The sequence below is a fragment of the Oncorhynchus mykiss genome, chromosome 6 (assembly GCF_057628025.1).
Source record: "Oncorhynchus mykiss isolate SJ-2025 chromosome 6, ASM5762802v1, whole genome shotgun sequence".
NCBI classification, from domain to species: Eukaryota; Metazoa; Chordata; class Actinopteri; order Salmoniformes; family Salmonidae; genus Oncorhynchus; species Oncorhynchus mykiss.
Window position 1 is genome coordinate 83,908,284 of NC_143027.1, and position 17,288 is coordinate 83,925,571.

General features: G+C 49.6%; 1 protein-coding gene across 8 annotated transcripts in view; it reads right to left on the minus strand.

The window, feature by feature from the left end:
• LOC110526723 (aryl-hydrocarbon receptor nuclear translocator 2) overlaps positions 1–17,288 on the minus strand; it is a 123,191-nt gene that overhangs the window by 60,525 nt on the left and 45,378 nt on the right. For all 8 annotated transcript variants that reach the window (XM_090239159.1, XM_090239156.1, XM_090239154.1 and 5 more), the window contains 3 exons: positions 15,755–15,831; positions 14,525–14,659; positions 11,223–11,297 (listed from right to left, as the gene is read on the minus strand). In XM_090239159.1, the coding sequence (XP_090095285.1) occupies positions 11,223–11,297; positions 14,525–14,659; positions 15,755–15,831 (287 nt within the window). The remainder of the gene's footprint in view (positions 1–11,222; positions 11,298–14,524; positions 14,660–15,754; positions 15,832–17,288) is intronic.

A 17,288-nucleotide genomic window follows, 5' to 3' on the forward strand; every position in this document is an offset into this window, starting at 1 on the left:
ATTTCCTTATTGACTTGAGCAAATGTGGATTAGACGCGTTTCGACCGCACCTTTTATTCAGAGCATATCTCATTGTTTAAACATGGGCTAGGGAGGGAGTGAGCATCCTACTATTGGTCAGAATGTATGACCTGTGACCTCGGTAACAGGAAGAGATAGTGGAGCAGTCTGTTGTTCCTGGCAGCAAATCTCAAATGGCACACTATTCCCTATGTACTGCACCACTGCTGTCCTGAGCCTGGGGCTAAGCAGTACATTGTGTGTATGGAACTGAAAGTGATGTGAGATTCACCTACAGAGACACTGGAAGGTGTGTGTCCGTGCTGGTTTGTATCTCTGTTTTTGTGCGTGTGCGTGTTTGTGTCTTCTAGGTCATGATTACCTGTATGAGAGATTATCCCAAGAAGTGAGAGGCCAGGGCAGGACGGTGCTACAGCCCAGAGGGTGCGCCCCAAATGGCACTATATTCCCTACATAATGCACTACTTCAGACCAGAGCACGTAGTGCACTATAAAGGGAATAGGGCGCCATCTGGGACGCAGCTGGTAAGGCGGACCACCAATTATCCCAATACTTCTACTCTACTGTCAGCGACTGAGGCTGGGCTGATAACTACATAGAGAGAGACAGGAGGTAGAGAGGAGGTGAGGGAGGGAGAGAAAGAGAGCAGGAGAGAGGGGAGAGAGAGAGAGGAGGTGAGGGGAGAAGGAGAGAAAGAGAGCAGGAGAGAGGGGAGAGAGAGAGGAGGTGAGGGGAAAGGAGAGAAAGAGAGCAGGAGAGAGGGGAGAGAGAGAGAGGAGGTGAGGGGAAGGGAGAGAAAGTGAGCAGGAGAGAGGGGAGAGAGAGAGAGGAGGTGAGGGGAAGGGAGCGAAAGAGCAGGAGAGAGGCGGGAGAGAGGAGGTGAGGGGAAGGGAGAGAAAGAAAGCAGGAGAGAGGCGAGAGAGAAGAGGTGAGGGGAAGGGAGAGAAAGAGAGCAAGAGAGAGGAGAGAGAGAGGAGGTGAGGGGAAGGGAGAGAAAGAGAGCAGGAGAGAGGGGAGAGAGAGAGGAGGTGAGGGGAAGGGAGAGAAAGAGAGCAGGAGAGAGGGGAGAGAGAGAGGAGGTGAGGGGAAGGGAGAGAAAGAGAGCAGGAGAGAGGGGAGAGAGAGAGAGGAGGTGAGGGGAAGGGAGAGAAAGAGAGCAGGAGAGAGGGGAGAGAGATAGGGAGCAAGGTAGAGATGGTGTGCAAGAGAACGAAGTGCATTTGAGTGAAAAATACTTACAACCCTTATCTGTATCTCTCAATCTTTCATTACCTGAGCTGGAGTGGTTCCTACACGCTACGCGCGTGTGTGTGTGTGTGTGTGTGTGTGTGTGTGTGTGTGTGTGTGTGTGTGTGTGTGTGTGTGTGTGTGTGTGTGTGTGTGTGTGTATGTCATTACCTGCCTCTGAGGATTTTAAATGAATTAACAGTCAGTAGGTTGGGAAAACAAAAATGGTTTTCTGCCAAAAAACTGTGTTGCACAAAAGTCAATCGCATACAAACCAATCAAAGCTGACACGCCAAAGCTATTGGACTGTCAATACCTGAACACAAAGGTACCAGCGTCTCTCTCTACCTGTCCCTTTACCTGTCCGTCTCTCCCTCTCTCTAACCTGTCCCTTTACCTGTCCGTCTCTCTCTCTACCTGTCCCTTTACCTGTCCCTTTACCTGTCTCTCTACCTGTCCCTTTACCTGTCTCTCTTCCGGTCCCTTTACTTGTCCGTCTCTATCTCTACCTGTCCGTTTACCTGTCCATCTCTCCCTCTCTCTCTCTACCGGTCCCTTTACTTGTCCGTCTCTATCTCTACCTGTCCCTTTACCTGTCCATCTCTCCCTCTCTCTCTCTCTACCTGTCCCTTTACTTGTCCGTCTCTATCTCTAACCTGTCCCTTTACCTGTCCGCCTGTCTCTCTACCTGTCCGCCTGTCTCTCTACCTGTCCGCCTGTCTCTCTACCTGTCCGTCTGTCTCTCTACCTGTCCCTTGACTTGTCCGTCTCTCTCTACCTGTCCCTTTACCTGTCCGCCTGTCTCTCTACCTGTCCGCCTGTCTCTCTACCTGTCCGTCTCGCTCTCTCTACCTGTTTCTTGACTTGTCCGTCTCTCTCTACCTGTCCCTTTACCTGTCCGCCTGTCTCTCTATCTGTCCGTCTCGCTCTCTCTACCTGTCACTTTACCTGTCCGTCTGTCTCTCTACCTGTCCATCTCGCTCTCTCTACCTGTCCCTTTACCTGTCCGTCTGTCTCTCTACCTGTCCCATTACCTGTCCGCCTGTCTCTCTACCTGTCCGTCTCGCTCTCTCTACCTGTCCCTTTACCTGTCCGTCTGTCTCGCTATCTGCATCTCTGTCGCGCTACCTATGTCTGTCCGTCTCTCTCGCGCTACCTGTGTCTGTCCGTCTCTCTCGCGCTACCTGTGTCTGTCCGTCTCTCTCGCGCTACCTGTGTCTGTCCGTCTCTCTCGCGCTACCTGTGTCTGTCCGTCTCTCTCGCGCTACCTATGTCTGTCTGTCGCTACCTGTGTGTCTGTCTGGCGCTACATGTCTGTCTGTCTGGTGCTAACTGTGTGTCTGTCTGTCTGGCGCTAACTGTGTGTCTGTCTGTCTGGCGCTACCTGTGTGTCTGTCTGTCTGGCGCTACCTGTGTGTTTGTCTGTCTGGTGGTACCTGTGTGTCTGTCTGTCTGGCGCTACCTGTGTGTCTGTTTGTCTGGCGCTACCTGTGTGTCTGTCTGTCTGGCGCTACCTGTGTGTCTGTCTGTCTGGCGCTACCTGTGTGTCTGTCTGTCTGGCGCTACCTGTCTGGCACTACCTGTGTCTGCCTGTCTGTCGCTACCTGTCTGTCTGTCTGGCGCTACCTGTCTGGCGTTACCTGTCTGGCGCTACCTGTGTCTGTCTGTCTGGCGCTACCTGTCTGGCACTACATGTGTTTGTCTGTCTGGCACTACCTATCAGTCTGTCTGTCGCTACATGTCTGTCTGTATGTCTGTCTGGCACTACCTGTGTCTGTCTGTCGCTACCTATCTGTCTGTCTGTCGCTACCTGTCTGTCTCTCTGTATGTGTGTGTGTGTGTGTCAGAAAGGTAAGTGTGTGTGGGGTTTCTGTTCCCTGGAAGGAATGTAAAATAATATTGCCCTAACAAAACATTCCTCAAGGATAGTCTCTCTCTCACACATACACGTTGATATTTCACCTTTCACCTCATTGCTGGTGTTCAGTACACGGCACTCCCCTGGCAGACACGCTGAACCGCAACGCAGAGGACACACACCTGGGCGCTCAGATAGAAATATATCATGTAGAACAGATCCGTCAGTCCAGTTTATTAGGATTAGGCAATAGGGTTCGCTCTACTCCTTGCATTTCTATCCGCGACGTTGTGAACGTTTCATCCTTCTGAACAGGACCCTGCAGTGTGTTCCTGTCAGCCGCTGACAGAGCACATCTTAAACCATTACAGATTGGCCAATAGTATTGGCCTGTCTGCCAGTCCTTGGCATGGCTCCAGGCTTTAGACTAGGCAGACGAAGGCACTGGATTTATGACCATTAATTCCCCAGGTGGGTTATTGAGTGTCTTTTAGAATCTTATTAAGTCCATCGGTAGGTAATGGATGAACAATGTTCTCAATGCTAAATATGATCTTGATGGTTTGGTGGAAACTCCCCCCTGAGAAAGAGCATGTTTCTGATAGCTTCATTTACAGGTTAGTCTAGGGTTGGAAAAGTAACTTTTAGTAACTTTCCCCAATTTCCCAGGTTCTCCCCATGGGCCCGGGTCAGAAGTAGTGGACATGGACCCTGGTCAGGAGTAGTGGACATGGGCCCTGGTCAGAAGTAGTGGACATGGGCCCGGGTCAGGAGTAGTGAACATGGGCCCTGGTCAGGAGTAGTGGACATGGGCCCTGGTCAGGAGTAGTGGACATGGGCCCTGGTCAGGAGTAGTGGACATGGGCCCTGATCAAAAGTAGTGAACATGGGCCCGGATCAGAAGTAGTGAACATGGGCCCATGTCAGGAGTAGTGAACATGGACCCTGGTCAGGAGTAGTGGACATGGGACCTGGTCAGAAGTAGTGGACATGGGCCCTGGTCTGAAGTAGTGGACATGGGCCCTGGTCTGAAGTAGTGGACATGGGCCCTGGTCTGAAGTAGTGGGCATGGGCCCTGGTCTGAAGTAGTGAACATGGACCCTGGTCAGGAGTAGTGGACATGGGACCTGGTCAGAAGTAGTGGACATGGGCCCTGGTCTGAAGTAGTGGACATGGGCCCTGGTCTGAAGTAGTGGACATGGGCCCTGGACAGGAGTAGTGGACATGGGCCCGGGTCAGAAGTAGTGGACATGGGCCCGGGTCAGAAGTAGTGGACATGGGCCCGGGTCAGAAGTAGTGGACATGGGCCCGGGTCAGAAGTAGTGGACATGGGCCCGGGTCAGAAGTAGTGGACATGGGCCCGGGTCAGAAGTAGTGAACATGGGCCCGGGTCAGAAGTAGTGAACATGGGCCCTGGTCAGGAGTAGTGGACATGGGCCCTGGTCAGGAGTAGTGGACATGTGCCCTGGTCAGGAGTAGTGGACATGTTCCCTGGTCAGGAGTAGTGGACATGTTCCCTGGTCAGGAGTAGTGGACATGGGCCCTGGTCAGGAGTAGTGGACATGGGCCCTGGTCAGGAGTAGCGGACATGGGCCCTGGTCAGGAGTAGCGGACATGGGCCCTGGTCAGGAGTAGTGGACATGGGCCCTGGTCAGAAGTAGTGAACATGGGCCCTGGACAGAAGTAGTGAACATGGGCCCTGGACAGAAGTAGTGAACATGGGCCCTGGACAGAAGTAGTGAACATGGACCCTGGTCAGGAGTAGTGAACATGGACCCTGGTCAGGAGTAGTGGACATGGGCCCTGGTCAAAGTAGTGAACATGGGCCCTGGTCAGAAGTAGTGAACATGGGCCCTGGACAGAAGTAGTGAACATGGGCCCTGGACAGAAGTAGTGAACATGGGCCCTGGTCAAAGTAGTGAACATGGGCCCTGGACAGAAGTAGTAAACATGGGCCCTGGACAGAAGTAGTGAACATGGGCCCTGGACAGGAGTAGTGGACATGGGCCCTGGTCAGAAGTAGTGGACATGGGCCCTGGTCAGGAGTAGTGGACATGGGCCCTGGTCAGAAGTAGTGAACATGGGCCCTGGACAGAAGTAGTGAACATGGGCCCTGGACAGGAGTAGTGGACATGGGCCCGGGTCAGAAGTAGTGGACATGGGCCCGGGTCAGAAGTAGTGGACATGGGCCCGGGTCAGAAGTAGTGGACATGGGCCCGGGTCAGAAGTAGTGGACATGGGCCCGGGTCAGAAGTAGTGGACATGGGCCCTGGACAGAAGTAGTGAACATGGGCCCTGGACAGAAGTAGTGAACATGGGCCCTGGTCAAAGTAGTGAACATGGGCCCTGGACAGAAGTAGTAAACATGGGCCCTGGACAGAAGTAGTGAACATGGGCCCTGGACAGGAGTAGTGGACATGGGCCCTGGTCAGAAGTAGTGGACATGGGCCCTGGTCAGGAGTAGTGGACATGGGCCCTGGTCAGAAGTAGTGAACATGGGCCCTGGACAGAAGTAGTGGACATGGGCCCTGGACAGGAGTAGTGGACATGGGCCCGGGTCAGAAGTAGTGGACATGGGCCCGGGTCAGAAGTAGTGGACATGGGCCCGGGTCAGAAGTAGTGGACATGGGCCCGGGTCAGAAGTAGTGGACATGGGCCCGGGTCAGAAGTAGTGGACATGGGCCCGGGTCAGAAGTAGTGAACATGGGCCCGGGTCAGAAGTAGTGAACATGGGCCCTGGTCAGGAGTAGTGGACATGGGCCCTGGTCAGGAGTAGTGGACATGTGCCCTGGTCAGGAGTAGTGGACATGGGCCCTGGTCAGAAGTAGTGAACATGGGCCCTGGACAGAAGTAGTGAACATGGGCCCTGGTCAAAGTAGTGAACATGGGCCCTGGACAGAAGTAGTGAACATGGGCCCTGGACAGAAGTAGTAAACATGGGCCCTGGACAGAAGTAGTGAACATGGGCCCTGGTCAAAGTAGTGAACATGGGCCCTGGACAGAAGTAGTGAACATGGGCCCTGGACAGAAGTAGTGAACATGGGCCCTGGACAGAAGTAGTGAACATGGACCCTGGTCAGGAGTAGTGAACATGGACCGTGGTCAGGAGTAGTGGACATGGGCCCTGGTCAAAGTAGTGAACATGGGCCCTGGTCAGAAGTAGTGAACATGGGCCCTGGACAGAAGTAGTGAACATGGGCCCTGGACAGAAGTAGTGAACATGGGCCCTGGACAGAAGTAGTAAACATGGGCCCTGGACAGAAGTAGTGAACATGGGCCCTGGACAGGAGTAGTGGACATGGGCCCTGGTCAGAAGTAGTGGACATGGACCCTGGTCTGAAGTAGTGGACATGGGCCCTGGACAGGAGTAGTGGACATGGGCCCTGGTCAGGAGTAGTGGACATGGGCCCTGGTCAGGAGTAGTGGACATGGGCCCGGGTCAGGAGTAGTGGACATGGGCCCGGGTCAGGAGTAGTGGACATGGGCCCGGGTCAGGAGTAGTGGACATGGGCCCGGGTCAGGAGTAGTGGACATGGGCCCTGGTCAGGAGTAGTGGACATGGGCCCTGGTCAGGAGTAGTGGACATGGGCCCGGGTCAGGAGTAGTGGACATGGGCCCTGGTCTGAAGTAGTGGGCATGGGCCCTGGTCAGGAGTAGTGGACATGGGCCCGGGTCAGAAGTAGTGGACATGGGCCCGGGTCAGAAGTAGTGAACATGGGCCCTGGTCAGGAGTAGTGGACATGGGCCCGGGTCAGGAGTAGTGGACATGGGCCCGGGTCAGGAGTAGTGGACATGGGCCCGGGTCAGGAGTAGTGGACATGGGCCCGGGTCAGGAGTAGTGGACATGGGCCCGGGTCAGGAGTAGTGGACATGGGCCCTGGTCAGGAGTAGTGGACATGGGCCCGGGTCAGGAGTAGTGGACATGGGCCCGGGTCAGGAGTAGTGGACATGGGCCCGGGTCAGGAGTAGTGGACATGGGCCCGGGTCAGGAGTAGTGGACATGGGCCCGGGTCAGGAGTAGTGAACATGGGCCCGGGTCAGGAGTAGTGGACATGGGCCCGGGTCAGGAGTAGTGGACATGGGCCCGGGTCAGGAGTAGTGGACATGGGCCCGGGTCAGGAGTAGTGGACATGGGCCCGGGTCAGGAGTAGTGGACATGGGCCCGGGTCAGGAGTAGTGGACATGGGCCCGGGTCAGGAGTAGTGAACATGGGCCCGGGTCAGGAGTAGTGGACATGGGCCCTGGTCAGGAGTAGTGGACATGGGCCCGGGTCAGGAGTAGTGGACATGGGCCCGGGTCAGGAGTAGTGGACATGGTCCCGGGTCAGAAGTAGTGAACATGGGCCCTGGTCTGAAGTAGTGGACATGGGCCCGGGTCAGGAGTAGTGGACATGGGCCCGGGTCAGAAGTAGTGAACATGGGACCTGGTCAGAAGTAGTGGACATGGGCCCGGGTCAGGAGTAGTGGACATGGGCCCGGGTCAGAAGTAGTGGACATGGGCCCGGGTCAGGAGTAGTGGACATGGGCCCTGGTCAGGAGTAGTGGACATGGGCCCTGGTCAGGAGTAGTGGACATGGGCCCTGGTCAGGAGTAGTGGACATGGGCCCGGGTCAGGAGTAGTGGACATGGGCCCTGGTCAGGAGTAGTGGACATGGGCCCTGGTCAGGAGTAGTGGACATGGGCCCTGGTCAGGAGTAGTGGACATGGGCCCTGGTCAGGAGTAGTGGACATGGGCCCTGGTCAGGAGTAGTGGACATGGGCCCTGGTCAGGAGTAGTGGACATGTGCCCTGGTCAGGAGTAGTGGACATGGGCCCTGGTCAGGAGTAGTGGACATGGGCCCTGGTCAGGAGTAGTGGACATGGGCCCGGGTCAGGAGTAGTGGACATGGGCCCTGGTCAGGAGTAGTGGACATGGGCCCTGGTCAGGAGTAGTGGACATGGGCCCTGGTCAGGAGTAGTGGACATGGGCCCTGGTCAGGAGTAGTGGACATGGGCCCTGGTCAGGAGTAGTGGACATGGGCCCTGGTCAGGAGTAGTGGACATGGGCCCGGGTCAGGAGTAGTGGACATGGGCCCTGGTCAGGAGTAGTGGACATGGGCCCGGGTCAGGAGTAGTGGACATGGGCCCTGGTCAGGAGTAGTGGACATGGGCCCTGGTCAGGAGTAGTGGACATGGGCCCTGGTCAGGAGTAGTGGACATGGGCCCTGGTCAAAGTAGTGAACATGGGCCCTGGTCAGGAGTAGTGGACATGGGCCCTGGTCAGGAGTAGTGGACATGGGCCCTGGTCAGGAGTAGTGGACATGGGCTGTCTGTTCTAACAGACTGTCTGTTCTAACGGGTTGTTGGTTCTACTCAGTCTAATTCAACCATAATGACGGACTACTGGTGTTTAATTAAAGAGTGCCTCCCGTTTCACCTCAGGGTGACAGGGTCAGGAGAGGACCTGAGTGGAACCACTGGCGTGTGACAGGAAGACAAAGGTTTTACTGCCAGACAGCGTAATTAAACTTCTCTGTTGTTCATTGTAAGCTCATTTACTTGTGTGGCTGCCAGCCAAATAGCACTTCCGTTGTCAACTGATGAAAATTAAGCTATTTTCTGCCAAAACTATAGTTGCAAGTCCCTGATGTAATGATATTTTAAGAAAATACACAAACGCTGAGGACTAAAAGTCAATAGGGAATTAACGATCAATGGTAATAGTTGTTTTTCAGTTCAACATCTGTTCAGAATCTTTGTAGGGGTTTCAGTCCTGGACTTATAGCTAGCTACATGTGGCAAGTTCTCATTGGTCCAAATGGACTATTCATTGAGCCTGAAACAGGATACTTGTTATTTGACCATTGGCCCAATTTTACTGCTATGAATTCTAAATTGGTCAACCACAGGCTACGGGTTGGGTTATAAATTACATCTTGTCTCTTTGCTCTGTGGAGAATCACTGATGACAGGGAAGAATGAACATCTACCATTTACTTCCTACCATAACAACTAGATTTGTTTTCTTTGAATAAACCTGTTTCTCCCCTTGATTTGCTTTGGGGTTGAAGAGTAACATCAACTGCTAACACTGATCACTTTTATATTGAAAGACAATGCGACCCCAGTCAATACACAGCTGGAATCACTTGCTCCTGCTTTCTCCCGTTGTGCTATTTACAAACATGTGACTGGCTCAACTGTTCTGGGGAACTACGGTAAGCTTCATGATGTAAAATAATGTGACTGGCTCAACTGTTCTGGGGAACTACGGTAAGCTTCATGATGTAAAATAATGTGACAGGTGAAATGAAGAACGCAGTCCGCTTTATCGCCTAACATATTGCAATAGTTGACTGCAGGTATTTACTTCAAAAGTAGCTTCAAAAAATAAAATGTATTGAAAAACTTCAAAGAAATTGTTTCAATGCTATTGACTGTATTGAAAAACCATCCCGTGGCTACCCCAGTATACGGTATACTGCCCATCCTCTGTCACTCCTATTCTCTCCTCCACCCATCCTCTGTCACTCCTATTCTCTCCTCCACCCATCCTCTGTCACTCCTATTCTCTCCTCCACCCATCCTCTGTCACTCCTATTCTCTCCTCCACCCATCCTCTGTCACTCCTATTCTCTCCTCCACCCATCCTCTGTCACTCCTATTCTCTCCTCCACCCATCCTCTGTCACTCCTATTCTCTCCTCCACCCATCCTCTGTCACTCCTTTTCTCTCCTCCACCCATCCTCTGTCACTCCTATTCTCTCCTCCACCCATCCTCTGTCACTCCTATTCTCTCCTCCACCCATCCTCTGTCACTCTTTTTCTCTCCTCCACCCATCCTCTGTCACTACTATTCTCTCCTCCACCCATCCTCTGTCACTACTATTCTCTCCTCCACCCATCCTCTGTCACTCCTATTCTGTCCTCCACCCATCCTCTGTCACTCTTTTTCTCTCCTCCACCCATCCTCTGTCACTCCTATTCTCTCCTCCACCCATCCTCTGTCACTCCTATTCTCTCCACTGCCAGTCCTATTCTCTCCTCTACCCATCCTCTGTCACTCCTATTCTGTCCTCCACCCATCCTCTGTCACTCCTATTCTCTCCTCCACCCATCCTCTGTCACTCCTATTCTCTCCTCCACCCATCCTCTGTCACTCCTATTCTCTCCTCCACCCATCCTCTGTCACTCCTATTCTCTCCTCCACCCATCCTCTGTCACTCCTATTCTCTCCTCCACCCATCCTCTGTCACTCCTATTCTCTCCTCCACCCATCCTCTGTCACTCCTATTCTCTCCTCCACCCATCCTCTGTCACTCCTATTCTCTCCTCCACCCATCCTCTGTCACTCCTTTTCTCTCCTCCACCCATCCTCTGTCACTCCTATTCTCTCCTCCACCCATCCTCTGTCACTCCTATTCTCTCCTCCACCCATCCTCTGTCACTCTTTTTCTCTCCTCCACCCATCCTCTGTCACTACTATTCTCTCCTCCACCCATCCTCTGTCACTACTATTCTCTCCTCCACCCATCCTCTGTCACTCCTATTCTGTCCTCCACCCATCCTCTGTCACTCTTTTTCTCTCCTCCACCCATCCTCTGTCACTCCTATTCTCTCCTCCACCCATCCTCTGTCACTCCTATTCTCTCCACTGCCAGTCCTATTCTCTCCTCTACCCATCCTCTGTCACTCCTATTCTGTCCTCCACCCATCCTCTGTCACTCCTATTCTCTCCTCCACCCATCCTCTGTCACTCCTATTCTCTCCACTGCCACTCCTATTCTCTCCTCTACCCATCCTCTGTCACTCCTATTCTGTCCTCCACCCATCCTCTGTCACTCCTATTCTCTCCTCCACCCATCCTCTGTCACTCCTATTCTCTCCTCCACCCATCCTCTGTCACTCCTATTCTCTCCTCTACCCGTCCTCTGTCACTCCTATTCTCTCCTCTGATCATCATGTCCTTCTGTTATCACCCCATCCTTTTCTTCTACTCCTCCTCTCCTCTCCTCTCCCTCTGGTGGTATAGTACCTGTAGAAAGATATCTCAAGAGGTCTCTCTGTAGTCCTCTGAGTGACAGAACTCTTCCTCATACCTCCACCCTCCCTTCGTCCCTCCTCCACCTCTCCGTACCTGTTGAAAGCTCTCTCTCAGGTGACTCTGGTCCTCTGGGTGACAGAACTCCAGGATGTCTTTCCCCAACAGATCCTACACGAGACAATGACACAATAAATACACACAAATTAATACAACTACACACTTCAGGTCAATTTCAAATCATGAAATACAAGTTCAATATATTAATTTTGAAACTTTGTCAAATTCCTGGACAAAAAAAAATGTTTACAATGGAGATTCTTTATTGACAATGCCTTTTAGTCCAGGACTAGGCTTCCTCTGCCTGAGTTAGGACAACAGGCCATACAGATCATACATCATTCAGACCCTTGGACTTGAGTCAATGGCCTTTCTCAAGTCATCTTTCTTCCATTCCTTGCATCCGATCTCCCAGGCTCTTTCTCATTGCAGAAAAAGGTCTAAGGGGAGGGACCTTGGACCTTCTCCTCCAATACGGTTGAGAAGGAGCTGAGGAGATTGAGGGCAGAGGAATTGAGATCGAGCCAGTGATACATCTTTAAATCATTCTTCCTGTCATGGAGTGGTGTGCGGCCCAAGTGGCACCCTATTCCTTGGCCTGTTAGTGCACTACTTTTGACCAGGACTCATAGGGCACTGGACAAAAGTAGTGCATGATGTAAGGAATAGGGTGCCATTTTGGGGGGGGGGGGGGGGCGGACGGTCGGTCTCCTATAAACAAATAAATCACATTTTATTGGTCACATACACATGGTTAGCAGATGTTAATGCGAGTGTAACGAAATGCTTGTAGCGAAATGCAAACATCCTACAATCATACACAATTATACATTAACAAGGGAAATCAATCACAAAACAAACTCCCATCCTGCCAAGTGATCACTTTCTCATCCTAATAATGCAACTTTATGTTAGGAATCGGCCCACTTTCACTAATCTGTTTCTGTAGTGTGAACGGTGTGGAAAGGAGAGGGGTGGACTGCGAGAGAACGCTATTTGACCAAAATTCCCAGACCTTCCTGAAATCCCAGCTGTAAATGACCGGGAATCAGGATGGATTAACCAGGAAAATCGGGGTACGTTGAGAAAGTTATTAGAATTTTTCCAACTCTAAATGTTTAATGGATTGATCGATCGGTCAACAGTCTGTCAGGTTTAAAACGTTGGTCTGTATTCTGGTGTAGGTTCAATTCAAGCGCTTGGGAAAAACACTGTGTAAATGCTTTCTTTACACTGTAGCTCTATACAGTACAGACTCTACAGTCTCTACCAGCATCTGACCTGTTGAGAGTCAGGCTGGGAAAATGGACAACACTTCAATCTTAAGATATTGAAGCTTTAAATAACTTACAATAACTTAAGACAGTTGTCTGTATATATATATACACACTTGTAAGTCATCATCTTTAAGAGCTGCAGTTGGATTGTCATCTAAAAAGGCCTTACTGTAACTTACAGTGCCTTGCGAAAGTATTCGGCCCCCTTGAACTTTGCGACCTTTTGCCACATTTCAGGCTTCAAACATAAAGATATAAAACTGCATTTTTTTGTGAAGAATCAACAACAAGTGGGACACAATCATGAAGTGGAACGACATTTATTGGATATTTCAAACTTTTTTAACAAATCAAAAACTGAACAATTGGGCGTGCAAAATTATTCAGCCCCCTTAAGTTAATACTTTGTAGCGCCACCTGTTGCTGCGATTACAGCTGGAAGTCGCTTGGGGTATGTCTCTATCAGTTTTGCACATCGAGAGACTGACATTTTTTCCCATTCCTCCTTGCAAAACAGCTCGAGCTCAGTGAGGTTGGATGGAGAGCATTTGTGAACAGCAGTTTTCAGTTCTTTCCACAGATTCTCGATTGGATTCAGGTCTGGACTTTGACTTGGCCATTCTAACACCTGGATATGTTTATTTTTGAACCATTCCATTGTAGATTTTGCTTTATGTTTTGGATCATTGTCTTGTTGGAAGACAAATCTCCGTCCCAGTCTCAGGTCTTTTGCAGACTCCATCAGGTTTTCTTCCAGAATGGTCGTGTATTTGGCTCCATCCATCTTCCCATCAATTTTAACCATCTTCCCTGTCCCTGCTGAAGAAAAGCAGGCCCAAACCATGATGCTGCCACCACCATGTTTGACAGTGGGGATGGTGTGTTCAGAGTGATGAGCTGTGTTGCTTTTACGCCAAAAAGTTCAATTTTGGTTTCATCTGACCAGAGCACCTTCTTCCACATGTTTGGTGTGTCTCCCAGGTGGCTTGTGGCAAACTTTAAACAACACTTTTTATGGATATCTTTAAGAAATGGCTTTCTTCTTGCCACTCTTCCATAATGGCCAGATTTGTGCAATATACGACTGATTGTTGTCCTATGGACAGAGTCTCCCACCTCAGCTGTAGATCTCTGCAGAGTGATCATGGGCCTCTTGGCTGCATCTCTGATCAGTCTTCTCCTTGTATGAGCTGAAAGTTTAGAGGGACGGCCAGGTCTTGGTAGATTTGCAGTGGTCTGATACTCCTTCCATTTCAATATTATCGCTTGCACAGTGCTCCTTGGGATGTTTAAAGCTTGGGAAATCTTTTTGTATCCAAATCCGGCTTTAAACTTCTTCGCAACAGTATCTCGGACCTGCCTGGTGTGTTCCTTGTTCTTCATGATGCTCTCTGCGCTTTTAACAGACCTCTGAGACTATCACAGTGCAGGTGCATTTATACGGAGACTTGATTACACACAGGTGGATTGTATTTATCATCATTAGTCATTTAGGTCAACATTGGATCATTCAGAGATCCTCACTTAACTTCTGGAGAGAGTTTGCTGCACTGAAAGTAAAGGGGCTGAATAATTTTGCAATTTTTCAGTTTTTGATTTGTTAAAAAAGTTTGAAATATCCAATAAATGTCGTTTCACTTCATGATTGTGTGCCACTTGTTGTTGATTCTTCACAAAAAAATACAGTTTTATATCTTTATGTTTGAAGCCTGAAATGTGGCAAAAGGTCGCAAAGTTCAAGGGGGCCGAATACTTTCGCAAGGCACCTATTAACAGGTTACATCTCTACTGACCACAGACATGTTCCTCTTGATAAAATAACAGAATGCTTTGATGTGACCTCGCAGACCGTTTCAGGTAAACAGGCTGTTTTTCAAAATTATCTCAACATTTGTGATGAGTGGGCATGGAATTAGCGGCTCCAGTTCACCACAGGGGTTCTATTGTGAACTCTGACGAGTGGCATCACAGGCTGTTCCGGTTACAATTTTTTAAATGTTTCGCATCATCGTGCCCTACTAAATGCGACCCTGATTGTGATAAGTAGGGGGAGGAACCAACCTGAGGCTGGTATCCAATCACGTTGATACACCGCGGGTCCACGAAAGTGATGATGCCGTCGGAGTTGTGGCGCGACAGGAACTCCGTGGGAACCGTCAGGCCGTTCATATCCATGGAAACGGGAGAACTGGTCACCTAGGAGATGAGAGGGGTTAGTTAGATATATGTGAGAGAGATTAAAGGATGAAGGGACCAGAGAGTTAGTTAGATATATGTGAGAGAGATTAAAGGATGAAGGGACCAGAGAGTTAGATATATGTGAGAGAGATTAAAGGATGAAGGGACCAGAGAGTTAGTTAGATATATGTGAGAGAGATTAAAGGATGAAGGGACCAGAGAGTTAGATATATGTGAGAGAGATTAAAGGATGTAGGGACCAGAGAGTTAGATATATGTGAGAGAGATTAAATGATGAAGGGACCAGAGAGTTAGTTAGATATATGTGAGAGAGATTAAAGGATGAAGGGACCAGAGAGTTAGTTAGATATATGTGAGAGAGATTAAAGGATGAAGGGACCAGAGTTAGATATATGTGAGAGAGATTAAAGGATGAAGGGACCAGAGAGTTAGTTAGATATATGTGAGAGAAATTAAAGGATGAAGGGACCAGAGAGTTAGATATATGTGAGAGAGATTAAAGGATGAAGGGACCAGAGAGTTAGTTAGATATATGTGAGAGAGATTAAAGGATGTAGGGACCGGAGAGTTAGATATATGTGAGAGAGATTAAAGGATGAAGGGACCGGAGAGTTAGATATATGTGAGAGAGATTAAAGGATGAAGGGACCAGAGAGTTAGATATATGTGAGAGAGATTAAAGGATGTAGGGACCGGAGTGTTAGATATACAGTGGGGCAAAAAAGTATTTAGTCAGCCACCAATTGTGCAAGTTCTCCCACTTAAAAAGATGAGAGGCCTGTAATTTTCATCATAGGTACACTTCAACTATGACAGACAAAATGAGAAACAAAAATCCAGAAAATCACATTGTAGGATTTTTAATGAATTTATTTGCAAATTATGGTGGAGAATAAGTATTTGGGAGGATGGGAAGAGGTCTTCAGTGCTCGTTCCACCTGTCTGCTCCATTACTGTAATCCTCCAATACTGATGCTCCCTGACAACCCCGTGCTCTCAGGTCACACCTTCTCATGCACCGACCCAACCAGAGCGTGTACACACACACACACACACACACACACACACACACACACACACACATGATGGTACCTGCAGTCTTCCGATGGCTACAAGGCAGTATTTACTGGTCTGTCCTGCCTCTGTGTCTTCTTCTGGTATGGTCATACCTGACATAGAGAGAAAGGAGAGAAAAGAGAGAAGGATATTAAATACAAGAGAGAGATATCAAGATGGCAGCTATCTAATAAAGTGCAAATGTGTGATTTCAGATGTAAACTTTGTGTTGTTGAGGTGATTTCCAGCATGACACTGTGTAGTCTAGTACCGTAGCAGTGTGGTGTATATTTCCAGCGTGACACGGTGTAGTCTAGTACCGTACCAGTGTGGTGTATATTTCCAGCGTGACACGGTGTAGTCTAGTACCGTACCAGTGTGGTGTATATTTCCAGCGTGACACGGTGTAGTCTAGTACCGTACCAGTGTGGTGTATATTTCCAGTGTGACACTGTGTAGTCTAGTACCGTAGCAGTGTGGTGTATATTTCCAGCATGACACTGTGTAGTCTAGTACCGTACCAGTGTGGTGTATATTTCCAGCGTGACACGGTGTAGTCTAGTACCGTACCAGTGTGGTGTATATTTCCAGTGTGACACTGTGTAGTCTAGTACCGTAGCAGTGTGGTGTATATTTCCAGCATGACACTGTGTAGTCTAGTACCGTAGCAGTGTGGTGTATATTTCCAGCATGACACGGTGTAGTCTAGTACCGTACCAGTGTGGTGTATATTTCCAGCGTGACACTGTGTAGTCTAGTACCGTACCAGTGTGGTGTATATTTCCAGCATGACACTGTGTAGTCTAGTACCGTAGCAGTGTGGTGTATATTTCCAGCGTGACACTGTGTAGTCTAGTACCGTAGCAGTGTGGTGTATATTTCCAGCGTGACACTGTGTAGTCTAGTACCGTAGCAGTGTGGTGTATATTTCCAGCGTGACACTGTGTAGTCTAGTACCGTAGCAGTGTGGTGTATATTTCCAGTGTGACACTGTGTAGTCTAGTACCGTAGCAGTGTGGTGTATATTTCCAGTGTGACACTGTGTAGTCTAGTACCGTAGCAGTGTGGTGTATATTTCCAGCGTGACACTGTGTAGTCTAGTACTGTAGCAGTGTGGTGTATATTTCCAGCATGACACTGTGTAGTCTAGTACCGTAGCAGTGTGGTGTATATTTCCAGCGTGACACTGTGTAGTCTAGTACCGTACCAGTGTGGTGTATATTTCCAGCATGACACTGTGTAGTCTAGTACCGTACCAGTGTGCTGTACAAGCTGCTTTCTCCAGAAAAGCTGAGACACAAGCAGATAAATCACACAAACACACACAGTCTCTACGAATCTCTGCAAATCATTCGGAACAAATATCCCAAAACTCTTACTGCCTGTATCAACATTCATATACATCACAAATGGAAGGAGGGAGAGAAGGAGGGAAAGAGAATGGGCAAGAGAGAGTTTAAGTTTTCCTTGATTTAAATGTTGATATCAGTTTCCCACAGTAATGAATTCCTTTGTTGTTTCCTTGACAACACAAAAACACCTATTAGTCATAATGAAGACTGTTCACAGG